Source organism: Vipera ursinii (assembly GCF_947247035.1).
Source record: "Vipera ursinii genome assembly, chromosome: 7".
NCBI classification, from domain to species: domain Eukaryota; kingdom Metazoa; phylum Chordata; class Lepidosauria; order Squamata; family Viperidae; genus Vipera; species Vipera ursinii.
The window spans coordinates 68,082,073-68,098,780 of record NC_139521.1 but is presented as its reverse complement, the minus strand read 5'-3'; the positions used below and the strand labels follow the sequence as shown (position 1 = coordinate 68,098,780).

The 16,708-nt window shown below is 41.6% G+C and overlaps 1 protein-coding gene across 3 annotated transcripts; it reads right to left on the bottom strand.

Moving 5' to 3' along the window:
* Window positions 1-1,734: 1,734 nt before the first annotated feature.
* Window positions 1,735-10,680, bottom strand: HNRNPDL (heterogeneous nuclear ribonucleoprotein D like). 3 transcript variants are annotated; one of them, XR_014492983.1, is made up of 9 exons: window positions 10,379-10,680; window positions 5,968-6,136; window positions 5,696-5,857; window positions 4,864-4,995; window positions 4,648-4,762; window positions 4,027-4,194; window positions 3,181-3,275; window positions 2,693-2,797; window positions 1,735-2,004 (listed from the first exon to the last, which is right to left on the bottom strand). XR_014492983.1 is itself a non-coding variant. In XM_083366864.1 (8 exons), exons 1-7 carry the CDS (start codon window positions 10,552-10,554, stop codon window positions 3,205-3,207), a joined length of 993 nt encoding a protein of 330 aa, XP_083222990.1. In that variant the 5' UTR covers window positions 10,555-10,680; the 3' UTR covers window positions 1,735-2,004; window positions 3,181-3,204. The 3 variants fall into 3 exon arrangements, 2 of the variants coding, with proteins under 2 accessions (XP_083222990.1, XP_083222991.1); XM_083366864.1 differs by lacking the exon at window positions 2,693-2,797; XM_083366865.1 differs by lacking the exon at window positions 2,693-2,797 and having other exon boundaries at window positions 10,427-10,678.
* Between the last annotated feature and the right edge of the window lie 6,028 nt (window positions 10,681-16,708).

The window sequence follows — 16,708 nt, the reverse complement described above, 5'->3', positions numbered from 1 at the left end:
AGGCAGAATTAAATTGGTCCAAACTTTTTGGAAACCTTTAAATGCCCCTCAACCACTCTCCAAGACACAATGGTCCTTCGGCAACTAATTTAAACAAAGCGCATCAGGAAAATAAGTACTTGGAGGTGTCTCCCAGCAAAAAATTTTAATATAAAAATAATGATCTGCAATATTCATCAATATAGCATCTAAAACCATTCGAATCACAGTTGAGTCATCAGTAACTCTATTTGACCACCTTCCATTCCAAACCAGATTTTGAAATGAGCGCCAAATCTTCTCATATTGTGGACATTTTTATTCATACTTAAAATACTATATATATATATATATATAATTCTTAGTTTTGCTTTGCTCTATTCTTAAAATACAAGCAACACATTTTGCCTTTCCCAGCAATCAGCCATGTACAGAAGTGAAGTTAACTAATCAGCAAGAGTAAATAGAATCAAGTTCATAACTCTTCTCTAAAAAGCTACTTGCTTCCAATTGTTCAATTAACTCTAAAACAACTCACCTGAATCTCAAATGGGCAAAACTGAACTCAATAAAGCTGGTAATACATTTTGTAATTTTGCTTTTTATAGATCACAGCTCTTGAAAGTGAAGTCCCTTTGAGTCAATCTCAATCCCTTATTTCTTGAATGCATCTATAGAACTTTCTTGAAACATGAAGATATAACTTTTTCTTTACTTCCCAGTAAAGCCTTAGTCTTGACGTTTTCAAAATGTTTTATCAGATTCAACCAGTTAGCTTTAGAGATTAGACATCAGCCAGCTGCTGCCATTTTCTGGGCAAAACTAACATTAAAAAGTATAAAAATAAGTCTTAAGCTTATAGACAAAATTAGCCTGAATGAGGTAGTTAAGTTTTGAAGCTGTTTATATCCTTAATGCTAGGTTGACATGCAAACTTTCCCAAGTATGCTACATTTTTCTATCACACTTACTTTTAACATTTTATCAAGATTGACAAAATTATATTAAATTTTCTATTCAGGAAAGTGCTCAAATTCAGCTGATATTAGGGGTTTTTTTGTAAAAGCCTTGTTACTTAGGTCTTAACATGATTTCTCCGTAATTCAGGCTTTTTTCTTTGTTGAAATTTTTGCCCAGCCGATTTTCAGATAATCTGCTTTTAGAAAACATTTTTAATCAACAAAATTATAGGGGGGGGAAACAATCCTAATTGTAGCGCTTTCATATTTATCTAGAAACAGCCACTATTCTGCTTTCATAAACTGGTTTTGCAGACATATTTTATCAGCATTATCTTTAGGGTTAGAAATAACACAAGGTGGCAGTACATCCAGAATATATTCTCAAGTAGAAGTTGTAAACAAAATCTATTATTTAGCAATCAGTATCTTACCAAAGTTGATGGCTACATAAATTAGGTTTGTGTTTGCCTCTATTTTCATGTGATCACAAAGTGGTCATTTCAATGCATGAAAATTTATTTATTAACATTTCTATATTGAAGATTCCCAGCAGTTAACAAAATTATAACAAATCATAAGGCATTACAACACAGGATACTACTCTTTTGAATAATCATTCTGTTTGCAGCCTCCTCACTGCAATTTTCTAGTCCAGGTACATATCCGTAACACGACACTCCAGTGCTGCTGACCTTCAAGTCCCAGCATCTGTAGGAAGCATGGCAACGGCGTCTCAAAAACTGTTCACCTCTTGCTACTATACAGCAGTGCCAAGAGCACAACCTCAAAATGCAACAGTCACAGAAGTTTTTATTTGAGTCATTCAACAAGAAATTATACAAATAAAATTGTATAAACACAAGAACCACATTGGCATCGTAACACAGATGACAAAAGGACAAAAAAGTAAAAACCATGAAGAAAACTAGCCAGTCACTATGTACAGTTAGACACTGCTGTGTCATACACTAAAAGTCTTTTACAAAACAATTTCATGTCACGAAGACTACCCTCTCCAGTCAGTCCTTTAAGTTCTGCAAGATGGCTTTGCTGTAGTCTCTACCTATAAAACCAAGACAAAATCATGATGAGACCTGTGTGCAACGTTTGAAAGAATTTTTAAAAGGTCCATTTTCATGAACTGCTTTAAGTCCTCTATTATTCCTTGCTTCACCGTTAAAGATCATATGCATCTGTCAACATGAAATAACTTTTGATCACCCAATTACATTTTACATCCCGGTTGACCAGTTCAGCTCAAATGATGGAGCTATGTCAAAGAACTGTAGAAGCTCAGCAAAGCAGTTCTTGGTTTACTAGAAACCAAGCTGTGGAAAGAATCTTTCATAGCTTCAACCGCTAATAAAAATAGAAAGTGGCAATACAAGGAAAATTGTTAGCCAGGTGGTTAAAATAGAAACTGCTCTCTGCACATGATCTTTAATGTTCCCAGATTTAAAAGTTCGTTTTGGTTTGTAGATTTCACTAATAGCTATAAAAGAAAAAAAGCAAGCATTAAATCTTAAAGAACGAACACTTAAAATGAGGTCCACAATTGATATACAACACTAAACAGAAGGCCAAAAATGATTAAGCTGTAAAGGCATTTATGCACTTTTAACTCCTGTAAAAAACCATTTTAAGTTAAGTTAAGACACTTAAATCTTCAGTTTTTTTAAAAAAAGAAGCCAAAGTCTGAAGTTTTCCACTTTAATCTTTACGCTGGTACATGAAGTTGGAAGAGACCATACCACAGGACAGCGTTTTCTGGTGTATGCCTTGCGCTCTGCCTGCAACGTGCGACCCCCAGAGATAGACGTGGTCAGGGTGACACACGGCCTGCAAGGAAGTTCCCGCTGGCGGGTACAAACAAGGTATAATGTCAGAGTTAGAAGACAACAATCTTGTTTTGCTTAAGTTGTACCCATTTCAGTACTTTACCTGTTGGTTAACACTTCTATTAAGTTTAATTATTCGTCTACACCACCTGGCACACAAAAATGTAAACAGAAAAACTCTTATGTTTCTCTGACATACTAAGGACGACGAATCACCTTTTACAGAGTTAAAGATCTATAGACACTTAAAACAGAAAGTTTAACAGACATTCACACACGTTTTATTTTTTTTTAAAAAAAATAAGCTATCCAAGAGAAGTGATTTTTAAAAATTTATTTGTCTATTGATCTTTAAAATTAGATTAGATACACGAGAGGTAATACATTCACCCAATACACACCTGTTTCTTCCCAAATATTTTCTTTTAATATGGCTGGTAGTTGTTTTGGTGATTACCGCCACCTCGGGATGCCTTTCCGTATGTGCTTTGCTGTCCTATTGCAAGAGAAAATATTGGCAGTTTTAGGAACTGTAAGAAACCGCAGGTTGGTTTGACAAAAAAAAAAAAAAGCACTTGTCAAGCTAGACCTTACTATTTAAACACAAAAAAAATTCTGTAATACTCTTAAACTTTGACATCAACTATTGTTATAAAAAGCACCTCAGAAAGTTGACTTTTTCAATTTTTTTTTAATTTATTTGGTCTCATTGATTTACAATAAACAACTCAAAATCAAGACATTACAGTTCAATTAACATAGTTAAAAAGTAAAAGGTAAAGGTTTTTCCTGTCAGTCATGTCCAACTCTACGGCACAGTAGTCTTCTCCGTTTCTTGGCCAAGGGAGCCAGTACTGTCCGAAGGCACACAGAACACATGCTTTCAAATAGCTAGGTGGGCAAGAGCTGGGGCAAGGAATGGAAGCTCATCCCTTCCCGAGGAGCTCAGGTCTCAAACCTGGACTATCAGCTCTCCAGCTGACAAACTCAGCGCTTTTAACTGCTGAGCCATGGCACCCGAGTTAAAAGTAACAACAGTTAAAAGGGTGTTAAAAAATATTTTAAATGCTTCTTTGAAAAGCTAATACAACTATTAGAATCCTCAACTCTACAAAGAATGCTTTCGAAAAGCATGCACCCACGCTTCTGAATACATGCAACAGTACTAGCTCTTCCTGGAAAGAGAGACTGACCAGAAAATTAAGTTACAATTTACAATTAAATGGAAAGTCAAATAAAAATCTTACCACTGTAATCAGCATATCCCTGGCCGTAGCCATAACTTGGGTAATTGTACCCAGAATAATCATATCCCCCATAGCTGCTATAGCTTTGATCACTGTAAGGACTGTTGTAACTTCCGTATCCTTGATCATAGTAATTGTTATACCCTTGATTCCAATTTTGGCCTTGACCTAAAAATGAAGTGATTGCAGCATTAAGTCTACCTGTGTTTTAAGTTAATAAATAAAAACTAGAAGTTGCTATAGGACAAAATCTGTGAAGTACTTGCTTTGTTCCTTTCCAACGCAGTTTCTAGTCTGGTATTCCAAAACTCATTTAACGCTAGACCAGGGGTAGGCAACCTTGGTTCTTTTATGACTCGTGGACTTCAACTCCCAGAATTCCTGAGCCAGCCATGCTGAGGGGAAAGGGAGAGGTTTCCAAGGTGAGCCATGCTGGCTCAAGAATTCTGGGAGTTGAAGTCCACGAGTTGTAAAAGAGCTAAGGTTGCCTACCCCTGTGCTAGACCAAACAAACTAGAGTGTACTTTTCCCTTCGTGCTAAAACTGAGGGAATTTTTCTTAAATTATTTTATTTGGTGAGTTGTGTACTTCAGCCATTATGTTACAATTTACCATACTTACCCCTGCCACGTCCTCTGGATCCCCCACGCCCACCAGATGAAGCACCTCTGCCTCCCTTTTGTTGTTGCTGCTGCTGCCTATAAACATCTTTGGGTTGTGCTACTTTGATCTCACACTAAGGACAAACAAGAAAGTGAGTGTAACTTTTAATACGAAACGTATGAAGACTATATGAAGTTAATGATTGCAACTTCTACAAGTAACAACCACCAATACCTTGCCAGAACCAATCTGATGGTATCTGCTTTCCAACAATTTCTTTACTGGTTCTTCATCTGAGTAAGTGATGAAGCAGAAACCTCTCCTTTCATTTGTTTTTGTGTCCATGGGAAGTTCTATATTCTCAATCTGAAAGCCACATTAAAAACAATCAAAGTGTATTCACTTAACCCCAAGTTCCTTACCCACCCTGTAACAGGACCTCCAATTTTTAAAACCAATCTCTTTTTCTTCCTTTTTTTAATGCTTGGAAGGTATCGTAAACTTTATGTAGCTGCAGTTCACATGTTTTAAATCAACTCCATAAAGTTGAGCCCCTTTTAACTTTTGCCATGCAAAAAAAAAGTTTAGAAGATAATCACTAACACCTCACCATATTTGCACTCCTTTCCATGTTATTTCTCCTGATTTTCCAGTTCAGACTTTTTAGACCAAAAATTATGTCATCTCTACCCTGACAATCACCACCTTGCTACAAACAACACTGATGTGGTAAAAAAAAAAGAAAGCAAATTCCCTGGCATCCTTCTCAGTGCAAATTCATTCCCAATTTTTTGCAGGCAATTTGGGCTGCTGTTCTTGATTTAGACCAGGGGTAGGCAACCTCGGCTCTTTTATGACTCCTGAATTCTGGGAGTTGAAGTCCAGGAGTCATAAAAGAGCCAAGGTTGCCTACCCCTGATTTAGACGTCATACGGGTCAAGTCAGTCAAAAGAAAATGGCAAAAATTACTTAGGCGTATTGCAATAAGCTATGTTTTTAACTAGACATTATACTGGATAACACCCTCCCCTTCCGCCATTTAAATAAAGCTTTAAATGGATTATACCTCTCCAAAACCGCCAAAATACTCCTTGATTTGTTCTTCAGATGTATCTGGACTCAGTCCACCAACAAAGACCTTTTTTGGTGGCTCTTTCCCTTTCAGGGCTTTTGCCCTTTTGGGATCTATTAACTTGCCATCCAGTTTGTGTTCTTTCAATTCCAAGACCTAAAAAAAAAAGATATTTATTGAAAATTCAGTTCCAGGAGGAAAAATCAACACAGATGGTTGGAATTGTTTAGAAAAGATTCCATGGTCCCACAGAGATGACTACATACCTTCTCGACACTGGCAGCATCTTTGAAAAGCACAAACCCAAACCCTCTTGACCTCCCTGTGACAGGATCTGTTTTTATTGTGCAATCCACCACTTCACCAAAGCGAGACAAATACTCTGTCAAGTCTTTTTTGCTTGTATCCCAGCTCAGACCACCAATGAACATTTTACTGGAATGGAAAAAACAAGGTTTCAAAAACTGGCATTCATATGGTTACATTGATCAAACACAATTAAAAAAACTTACTAGCTAATTTGCCCCAATTCAGGTTGGGGCAAATTAGCTAGTAAGTTTTTCCCCCAAGTACATTGTACTTGGGGGGAAAAAACCAGAAATAATTTTTAATTGAAACAATGAGGGGGAGAAAAAAAATCCAGAATGTCATCCTTCATCTACTTTCCATCACAAAACATGCCAATTGTCATACAGAAGTTATTAATCTTCTCCAACATTTACAAAACATGAAAATGATCTTCAATATTACCTAAACCAGTGAAGGAAGGAGTGAAATGTCAAACAATCCAAAATATTTTATTAACATATGCTAGGTATGCAACACATTTGAACATAAACAACTGTCTTAAGCAAAAAAGCAAAGCAGAATAAAATAGAAAGTGACCTCAGCCATTCTGGAAACATTCCAAATTTAAAACAGTCCCAATCCAGCCATGAAACACCATTTTCAAAACATGGTGCAGTAGAACAGTACAGGAATACTTCTGATACATGTCAAAATATCACTTTTTGAACTCTAAAAACTTTATTTGAATAAAATACTGAAATTAGGTGTTTGCAATTTCTGCATATCTCTGCTAAATATGACTGTAAGGAACATAAACAATCTCAAAAACTACCCCCTTCTGACAATTAACACTTGGAAGTCTTTAAAAAGAGGGGAGATTTTTTATTTAAAAAAATTAAGAGCAGTTCTGTATATTCTGAAATTATGGCCAGCTATGTCAGCTCCATAGACAAAATTTGGAACATGTTTATTGAAAAGGTTAATGGATTACAGTAGGATTTTTTCATAAATAAAAGGTGGGCCAATTCCTGAATCAAAGCAGTTGAATAAAATAACAAAACTATAGTATTGATGCAATTAGAGATCGAAGAAAGTAACTGGATTACTTCAATATTGTTATTTATTTATTTATTTAGTTATATTTATATACCGCCCTATTCCCTGAGGACTCAGGGCGGTTTACAGGGAATTAAAAATCCAGAATACAAAAATTAAGAACCAAATTAAAAAATATTAAATTAACCCTGTAGTCAGTTAAAAAGAACCCCAAATTAAAAATTCCTCCTCAGTCTGGGCCCGAGAGCTCGAAGAGCCAGGTCTTCAGGCCCCGGCGGAATGATCGAAGGTCGGGGGCAGTTCTCAGCTCCACCGGCAGCTGGTTCCAGAGGGCAGGCGCTCCCACCGAGAAGGCCCTATCCCTGGGTGTCACCCGCCGGCAGTCTCTTACCGGCGGGACCCTGAGCAGACCCTTGTTGTAAAAAAAACCAATGAAATACAACAGATTCCAAGGAAGTAACTTTAAAAAACCAGTAAAAACTTGCATACATTTTATTCCAAGGTAGGTGCCAATCACATCTTCCCATAAAATCAGAATATAGCATTGTGCCTATGAACGGTTACAAACCCCAAAGTATCACAGCAATTCTGTGAGACACTGGATAAGCAAATCCAGATCTTCCTGATGCCAGTCCAATTTCTTAATTATTACATTGCACTCTGTAAATTCTCCTTAACCATAAACACAGGTAAGAAGTTTATGCATTTAAAGTGAAGGCTACAACTACTACAGCTCTACAAAAGTGGCAACCTTTCTTCACGAAGATCTCAAGCAACTGTTTTCTTTTAACTGTAATCAAAACAAATAACTGCAACTGGATAACTGAAAACATGTCTACAAAAAACTAAGACAGGGATAGGCAACCAGCATGGCTGGTTCAGGAAGTTTGGGAGCTGAAGTCCATGAGTCATAAAAGACCCAAGGTTGCCTACCCCTGAACTACGGGAACCACAAATTTTTCAGTAGGAGATAAAATAAGTAACAACCAGTATGATGTTGACTTTGCTAATAGGCTACAATGGTGGCATCAGATTTGCCATAGAAAAATGGAACCGGAGGTTCAGAGTTCACTATCTTCAAACGTTCTTTCCTACGTAAATTCCAGCATACAGTAGATAACCTTGATTGTATTTTTACTTTATTATCTTCTCAACGTCAAAGTTGCACATACACTACTGCTTCATTTTATCTTCACAACAACCAATCATGAATTGGCAGAGGGGGCACACATAACTAACCCAAGATCATGAAGACATCTCTTATCTAATCCTCAAGCATCAGAACTACACTACAGCTAAGGAGGGCATCCTGAAACCCAGGAGAGTTGGTACCTTATCCTCCAAGGAGTTAAGGATCCTTCATCTGCACCTAAAATAACAATCCAAGCAACTTACTGCATGTTTTAATAATACTGTACAGTACTTTACATCTTTTCGAGATCCATTATGGCTTCCAAGTGTTGTGCGCAGCCTGTAGACACCAAAACAGCTCTCTCCCTATACTCTGTCCTGCACATGGCTTACATTCTGCTATTTGCAGTCCTCCAAATACAGGCAGTCCCCTATTTATAACCATTCATTTAGTGACTATTCAAACTATTACAACAGCACTGAAAAAGATGACTGTTTTTCACACAAAAAAGCATCCCGATGGCAACTGCTATGTATTTATGATGGGTACTGCACCCCAGGGACATGTGATCAACTTTTGTGTCCTTCTGACAAGCAATAGAGAAGTCAGATTCACTTAACTGCAGTTATTAAACTGCCTTGATTGACTTAACGGTGGCAAGAAAGACTGTGAAATGGGGCAAAACCCATCTGTCTTGCTTAGCAACAGAAATTTGGGGCTCAGTTGTGATCGTAGGACAAAGACTACCTGTAACTACTTTAACAGACGTATACATAGAATGAAGGCTACTGCTAAGCTTGTAAGCCGCCCTGAGTCTTCGGAGAAGGGCGGGATATAAATGGAATTAAAATAAATAAATAAATAAATAAAAGGCATGCTTGCCTCCAATCATCTCCTAGACCAGGGGTCCTCAAACATGGCCCTTTTATGACTTGTGGACTTCAACTCCCAGAATTACTCAGCCAGGCAAGCTGGCTGAGGAATTCTGGGAGTTGAAGTCCACAAGTCATAAAAGGGCCAAGTTTGAAGACCCCTGTCCTAGACCAGTCTCAAACTTTGCAACATCAAGACACATATAGCCTTCAGCTCCTTTTAATTCCCTAGCCAGCACGCTACGAATTGAAATCCACAGATTTTAAGTTTCGGACACTGCTTTTAGACCACCTTTCTCATCCTGATGTAATCCAGATGCACTGGACTTAAAAACCTCAGCTGAGAAGGATACAAAATCATAAATCTAGTATATCTTAGAGAACAGACAGCTCTCCCCTGCAAGCGGCTGACAGCAAAGAGGGTGGCAGGTTAAAAAAAAAAAATAAAGAATCCTGATCTGAAATGTGGAACTTCGGAAAGATCGTCCCGGCGGGAGGGTTGGGATTGCATGCACCTGATGAGAATCAAAACCCCACGATCTTTCTTGAAAATGTAACGCAGGGGTCTTCAAACTCGGCCCTTTTATGACTCATGGACTTCAACTCCCAGAATTCCTCAGCCAGCTTGCCTGGCTGAGGAATTCTGGGAGTTGAAGTCCATGAGTCATAAAAGGGCCGAGTTTGAAGACCCCTGATGTAACGTTATCGGGGGGGTGGGGCGGCCCTTTCGGCCAGCCGCGCTCTTGGCCAGTTCACCCCGCAAAGGCTTACGCTGGCCTGAAGCGGAGGAGGAGCGCGCGCCTGCAGGGCCCAAGCGAAGCCCGATAAGCATCTTGAGGCGACGTCCTCGCCCCGCCCACAAAAGCACCTACTTGCCAACTCCGCCCTTCCTCCCTCCCTCCCTTCCCCCGCACTTCAAATGTTGCAAGTTTGGAGTTCGCCCCGCCCACCCGACGGGGCCAGCAACGCGCAATCTCGGCCGCTCCGGATCCACCTCCCCCCCCCGTCCGGCTCCGCCCACTGAGGTCCTATAGGCTGCCGGTTGCGTCACGAAAGACCGACCAAGCCGCCCTCCACCTCGCCGCTCCACCCATTCGGAGGTGAGGCCCCGCCCCCCTCCCGCGAGAGTGTGGGGGGGGGCGTGAAAAGACACAAAGGGAAATACGGCGGCGGGAGGTGCGACGCTCGCAAGGAAAGAGCGCGATCACGTGGCAGCTGCCGGGCGAAAGGCCTTACTGAGAGGCCCCCCCCGCCGGATTATTTTTTTTTTACGGGCCAAAATGGCGCCCGAGCTATCGACTCGCTCTCTTCTCACCCCCCCCCTCTTACTCGTTCGGTAAAGCTGTCCCTTCCTCCTGATTGCGATCCCCCTCGTACCCGTCATCCTGCTGGTTCTTGCTGGCGTTGATCTTGGAGCCTTCGGCGAACTCTTCTTGGCCGCCACCGCCGCCGGCACTTGTGTTGTTGTTGTTATTGCTACTGCCGTAGTCGGTGTTCTCCTCCATAGCGGGAACGGGCCGAGGGGAAAGGGAAAAAAAAAAGCGCGCGCACAGACGCAAGGAAAGAGATTGAATACGCGGTCCGACCCGAGTATTAAAATGGCGGCCGTAACAAGAGATCCGGGCAGAGCCTGCGCTGCGCTTATATAGGAACCCCCTCGGCCAATCAGCGCGCTCCAGCGGCGCAGGCGCAGTGCGGCTTCTGAAGGAGCGGCGGCGGGTGGAGGAATTTCGGGGTTGCCCATGGCGGAAGGGCAGCGGCGGAGGCGGGGAAGCGCTTGCATGTCTCGGGGAGCCCAACACGCCTTTGCAAGGTTTCCCTTCCCCTGCAACTGCAACTTTGTGGATCCCAATCCCTTTCCAAGCATGGTTTTCTGAATTTGGGCCAGGCTCCGTTGCACAAAGCAAACCCACCGAATGTGACAAAGCATGGGCGAAGCATGGCTTTCATCAGGCATTTCCCCAAAGCATGCAAGCTACATTTATGCAGGCCTAGGAGCGGGTCGGCGACCGCCCCACGTGCGTATGGCGTAACTTGTGAACACCAAGCCGGTCTAACGGGGCCTTTGCGATGGGCTGGATTGAGAGGAGCTGAACAGCCATCGGTTCAAAAATAGGATTTTTTTCCCCCCTAGAATCTTTTTTTAAAATTAGGCTCTGCATGAAGATGCATCTAGCCTTAAGCATTGCCTTCACTCCTAAGAAGCATCAAGTCCTAAAATGCAGACCTTCGTTTTTCTTTCTGCATTCTTTTTGCCTCCCACTTTTTTTTAAAAAAAAAATAAACCCTGTTGAAGGAGCCCTTGCGGTCTCAAAAGTTGTTTTTGCTTATTGGGGTTTTGTATAGAAACTGCCTAAACCTTATTAATTTTGTTATGTTATTGGTTCAAGGGGGAATTATTTGACAAGGTACTTTCTATAGTATTTACTCAAGAATGCATTTTCTATTTCTTGTCCGGGATGGTTTTTTTTTACTACAACCATTGATTGCATGCTTCATCTGCAGTTGTAAAGTAGACCATATAACAGGACACCTTATTTTGAAACTAACGAAGAACATCACAGACCAAGTGTTAGGATATATATTAGGATGTATCTCCTAATGTTTAAAAAAAGGTTTTGCGGGAAGTCAGCTCCCCAGAGAAGGAAATATTAAAAGGGCAGAAAAATATATTTAATAATAATAATAAGTTGGAAGGGACCTTGGAGGTCATCTAGCCCAACCCCCTGCTAAGGCAGGAAACCCTATACAGTTTCAGACAAATGGCTGTCCAGTCTCTTCTTAAAAACTTCCAGTGTTGGAGCATTCACCACTTCTGGAGGCAGGTTGTTCCACTGGTTAGTTGTTCTAACTATCAGGAAGTTTCTCCTTAGTTCTAGGTTGCTTCTCTCCTTGACTAGTTTCCATCCATTGCTTCTTGTCCTGCTTTCAGGTGCCTTGGAGAATTTCCTAAAAAGATATTGAAGAACCAGAAAAGCATGCCCAGTTTGCCTAAAATCTGCATACTCCACCTGAGACAGAACATGGTAGGATTAACTCACAAAGGGCACACCCAAACTCAGGTCAGAATACATGACACATGAAATAGCCTCAAAACAGGAACAGGAAATAACTCCAAACAAAAGGCTCCAGAGGGTGTAAAAACCCACTCCCTACATGTGTTCACTCTGTTTTCTGCCAGGCATCTTCCTGTCTGGTTCTCCTCTTCAACAAACTGCAACCTTCTTTCTTAAGCTGTCGCCATGTTGTTTATTCCCGGCTTGGGTGAATCAAGATGGAGACTTTTCCTTCAACAGTTTATTTTGCATCTATATTGACTGGCATTTGCAAATAATAAAATGAAAATCTTTGAACATCTGTGTACCTGCTTCGAACTCTTTAGATGTGCTGAAAGGTAATTCAAAAATTTTCAAATGATTTAATGTTTATGGATTAATTTAAACTAAAGTTAATCTGCTCTTATTACACACACGTAATAGCTTTTAAATTATTTCTGTTCTACTTGGCTAGGTCCCTAGGAGATAACTGGTCTGCATTATTTTCCATAATACGAGTTGGCTGTCTCACACATAATTGTTTTCCTTGGAAAAGTGACAATGTGACACATCGCCCCCTCCCCCTACAAAACTGATGGAAAACCCATACTTCTGGAGAGACTATTTAGAAGTAAATGTAAACTCTAAATTTTTGTTGTTGGGTATAAAATATCAGTGGACACAGTTTGTGGATGGAACTAATGCAACTTGTGCTTTTGATGGATTAATGGTAGCGTTATTTCCCCCCCCCCCAAAAAAATACTATTTTAAAAAAAAATTATGCTAGTAGTTGACTATCAACTACTTTGGGCAGCTCATAACAATCAAATCAGAGTAAAATATGAAAATGAATGTCACATTAATTTTAATGGGTCTCAAATTTCTTAAGTAAACTGAACAAGAGGAAGCAAAATGGTGCTAAAGGATGCATTCTCTAGTCTAGAACCACTTCTGTATCCCATCATCTCCATGGCCCAGCTTGGATGCCAACGTTCACCCACATTTTGAAGGTCCCTGATGGAAGATGACTGTCTAGAAAAGGTGTAGAAAATTCCATTGTATATGCGAAGCCATCCAAAAATAAAATCAGCAATACCCGGGTTTTTTAGCCAAACTGTTGATGGGTCTTTTGACAATTACAAAAACTGAATCACATCAGTGGCAGCTGCAAATGTATTTATTAAACTTGCAAAGGTTATACATGAAGCTAAGGCACGTCTGGTCCATATCCCTAAAAACGAAGAGAGGTAGGATGCTTTGCCCTTGTTTTGGGAACTTTCTAAAGAGGCAAAATGGTTAGATTATACCTAGGAAAACAAGGATCTTCAATCTACCACCAGTACAGGTAGTCCTCGACTTGCAATAATAATTGAAGCAAAATTTTCTGTTGCTAAGCAAGACAGGTTTTGCTTAATTTTACGACCTTTTTTGCCACAGCTGTTAAATGAACCACTGCAGTTGCTAAGTGAATAACATAACTGTAAAGTGAATCTGGCTTCCCCATTGGTTTTTGCTTGTAAGATTGCAAAAGGTGATCCTATGACACTGCAACCATCCTAAATATGAACCAGTTGCCAAGTATCCGAATTTGGATCATGTAACTATGGGGATGCTGCAACGGTTGTAAGTATGGAAAACAGTCATAAGTCACTTTTTTTAGTGCCACTGTAACTTCAAACGGTCACTAAAATGAATGGTTGTAAGTCGAGGACTACCTGTAACCACATTTGAAAATTTAAGGACATGCTGGTAGGACGGGGGTCTCACTGCCATTGTTGGAAGAAAGATCTTCTGTCGTGGTTTATCCACACTGGGAATAAACATGGCAACTGCTTTGAGAAGAAGGCTGTAGGTTATTGAAAAGGAGAACCAGACAGGAAGATGGCTGGCAGAAAAGAGAGTGAACGCATGCAGGCAGTGGGTTTTTATACCCTCTGGAGCCTTTTGTTTGGAGCTGCTTCCTGTTCCTGTTTGAGGCTATTTCCCGTGCCATATATTCTGAGCTGAGTCTGGGTTTGCCCTTTTGGCAGCTGTGGGTTAATCCTATTATGTCCTGTCTTAGAGTTTGGGTGGGCTATGTAGATTTTAGGTGTCTTTGTCTTCTTAATCTCCTATCTTCAACTTTCCTGAGGGTCTACACCTGCATTTGTGTAGAGTTGGCTTCTGCTTGGGGAAGTCAGACCTGGGGTTATTAAAAAAACTGGGCATGCTTTCCTGCCTCTTCAAGATCGTTTGAGGAAATGTGTTTTTCTGCCCTTTTAATATTTCCTTCTCTGGGGGCTGACTTCCCACACCATAATGCTGAGGCTGGTTTTTTACCAACACAGTGGCAGGCGCAGTGTCTTTAGATGCCCCCATTTGCCAAAGTCAACGTGGGTTTAGTTATTTAGCATACGGCAGTCAAACTGTGAATAGGTGTTTGCCTATTCGGTTCATTTCCCCCCCCCCCGTTTCCTTTTGAGCAGGTGGGTACCCTTTCAAACAGGTTCTTCTCTGGTAATTTTAATAGGTGCAGGAATTGGGGCAACCATCCTAAAGGCCCCGTCCATCAGAGTTTAGGTGTTTCTTTTCACACACACACACACACACACACACACACACGGCAAAAAAAATATCAGGCACCATTAGTTTTTAACACACAGTGAAGTATTAAGCGGCAGGCATTACCGTGCCGTTTTAAACGAAAAGGAAGGAAGCACAGAATTTAGAGCTTCAAATAGGCTCCCTGCGCCTCGACAAATGTTTGCTTTAGAGCAGGGGTCAGCAACCTGAAACAGTGAAAGAGCCACTTGGAACCGTTTCCCTCACAAAAGGAAAAACTGGGAGCAGCAAAAAAAATGTGTGCGCATGCGCGTAGATGCGCACATATGCAGAACAGGGTTTGACTGAAGAGTGGAGCCAAGGCGAGATGTGCACCTACCCTGCATATTTGAATTGATTGGTTGAACTTTTTTAGTCCCACTTTTTTTTTGGGGGGGGGGGGAACTACACATAGCAGAGGACTGGGAGCCGCAGGAGACGGCTGAAAGATCCGCATGCGGCTCTGGAGCCGTGGTTTGCAGACCTGTGCTTTAGAGTCATTTGAGATTCGGAGGATTCGCAAGACAAATCGGAAAGCCGGGTTTAAAAGATGCGCAAGGCAGCTATAATAATAATAATAATAATATAAAGTTGGAAGGGACCTTGGAGGTCATCTAGTCCAACCCCCTGCTCAGGCAGGAAACCCTATACCATTTCAGGCAAATGGCTGTCCAGTCTCTTCTTAAAAACCTCCAGTGTTGGAGCATTCACCACCTCTGGAGGCAGGTTGTTCCACTGGTTAATTGTTCTAACTGTCAGGAAGTTTCTCCTTAGTTCTAGGTTGCTTCTCTCCTTGACAAGTTTCCATCCGTTGCTTCTTGTCCTGCTTTCAGGTGCTTTGTTCTTATCCCCTAAAAGGCTGATGTCGGCTATTTGGTTTCTCAGCCCAACCGAGACCCTCCCCTCTAAGCGCGCTGGACCAATAATTCCACGGATCGCGTTAAGCCACCCGTGCAAAGCGGTCGCTGGGGAGGCGAGCAGCACCAAAGCCCAGCAAAGCGTTGCCGTTCCACGCGCAACTTTGAATAACCTAGCTTTTCCTGCGAGAAGCCGAGCGCCGGCTCCGCAGCTCGCAGACGCCTTCGCGGTGGGAAAATGGCCGCTCGTCTTACACAACATGGTCGTTTGGGGCGTGCACCTTCACGCGCGGGTTCTTAACCTCCACCGAGTTCGGGGAACGGCCCTTCCTCGAACCGTTTCGAGTCCCTTTTGTCCCGGAGGAGAGGAGGGGGGAAGGAAATGAGCACGAGTCTAGCTGAGAGACGACGAAGGGCCCCAGTCGTATTTGCGCGCCCATTTCCCCTTCCATTTTTCACAGCTGCAAGGGACCATCATTAACAATCCCGGCATCAGATCGCCTTCCTTTTTTTTTTTTTTACTCCGCTGTAAAACCCGGGAATTTCGCAGCCTTTCGTGGCATCAGTCCCTGGCGCGAAAGAATAAAACTCCTATCCTAAGTAACCGCCTCCTTAGGCCGGAAAAAAAGGCCCTTTGTATCTATTACATTTACTGTTTAATAATTCTTTTTGAAATTTTGTATTCCACGTTTCTTAAATTTTTTCGTTGTGAGCCGCCCTGAGTCCTTAAGGGAGAAGGGCGGCATATAAATTCAATAAATCTAATCTATTGAAATCTAATCTAAGCTACCCCGCCTGGTTTGCACTCGGAGCCCCGTGCAACGATAACGAGTTGCAAGCCTTTGCAACCGCGACTGATCCAAGGCGCAAAACCAAGGAAGAACTACTAGACAAGCGTGCAGCGCTACGCGGTTTGCAACCACCGGCCGCCCACTTGTAACCCTGTTGTTGTTTTTTCCCTCTCTCTCTCTCTCCGACCGCATAGGCCAGGGGTAGGCAACCTCGGCTCTTTTATGACTCATGGACTTCAACTCCCAGAATTCCTGAGCCAGCGTAGCTGACTCAGGAATTCTGGGAGTTGAAGTCCATGAGTCATAAAAGAGCCGAGGTTGCCTACCCCTGGCATAGGCGATTACAAACCCCCCCCCATACATACATTTTATCTTTCCCCCCCCCCCGCCACCCCA

What these genes read in the sequence shown, in the direction of transcription:
- HNRNPDL (XM_083366864.1), bottom strand. Translation starts at nt 10,554, where the DNA reads ATGGAGGAGAACACCGACTACGGCAGTAGCAATAACAACAACAACACA. An exon ending in ATCAGATTGGTTCTGGCAAG is followed by an intron (nt 4,763 to 4,863) that starts GTATTGGTGGTT and finishes GTTTGTCCTTAG; the next exon opens with TGTGAGATCAAAGTAGCACA. An exon ending in ATCCAGAGGACGTGGCAGGG is followed by an intron (nt 4,195 to 4,647) that starts GTAAGTATGGTA and finishes CTTCATTTTTAG; the next exon opens with GTCAAGGCCAAAATTGGAAT.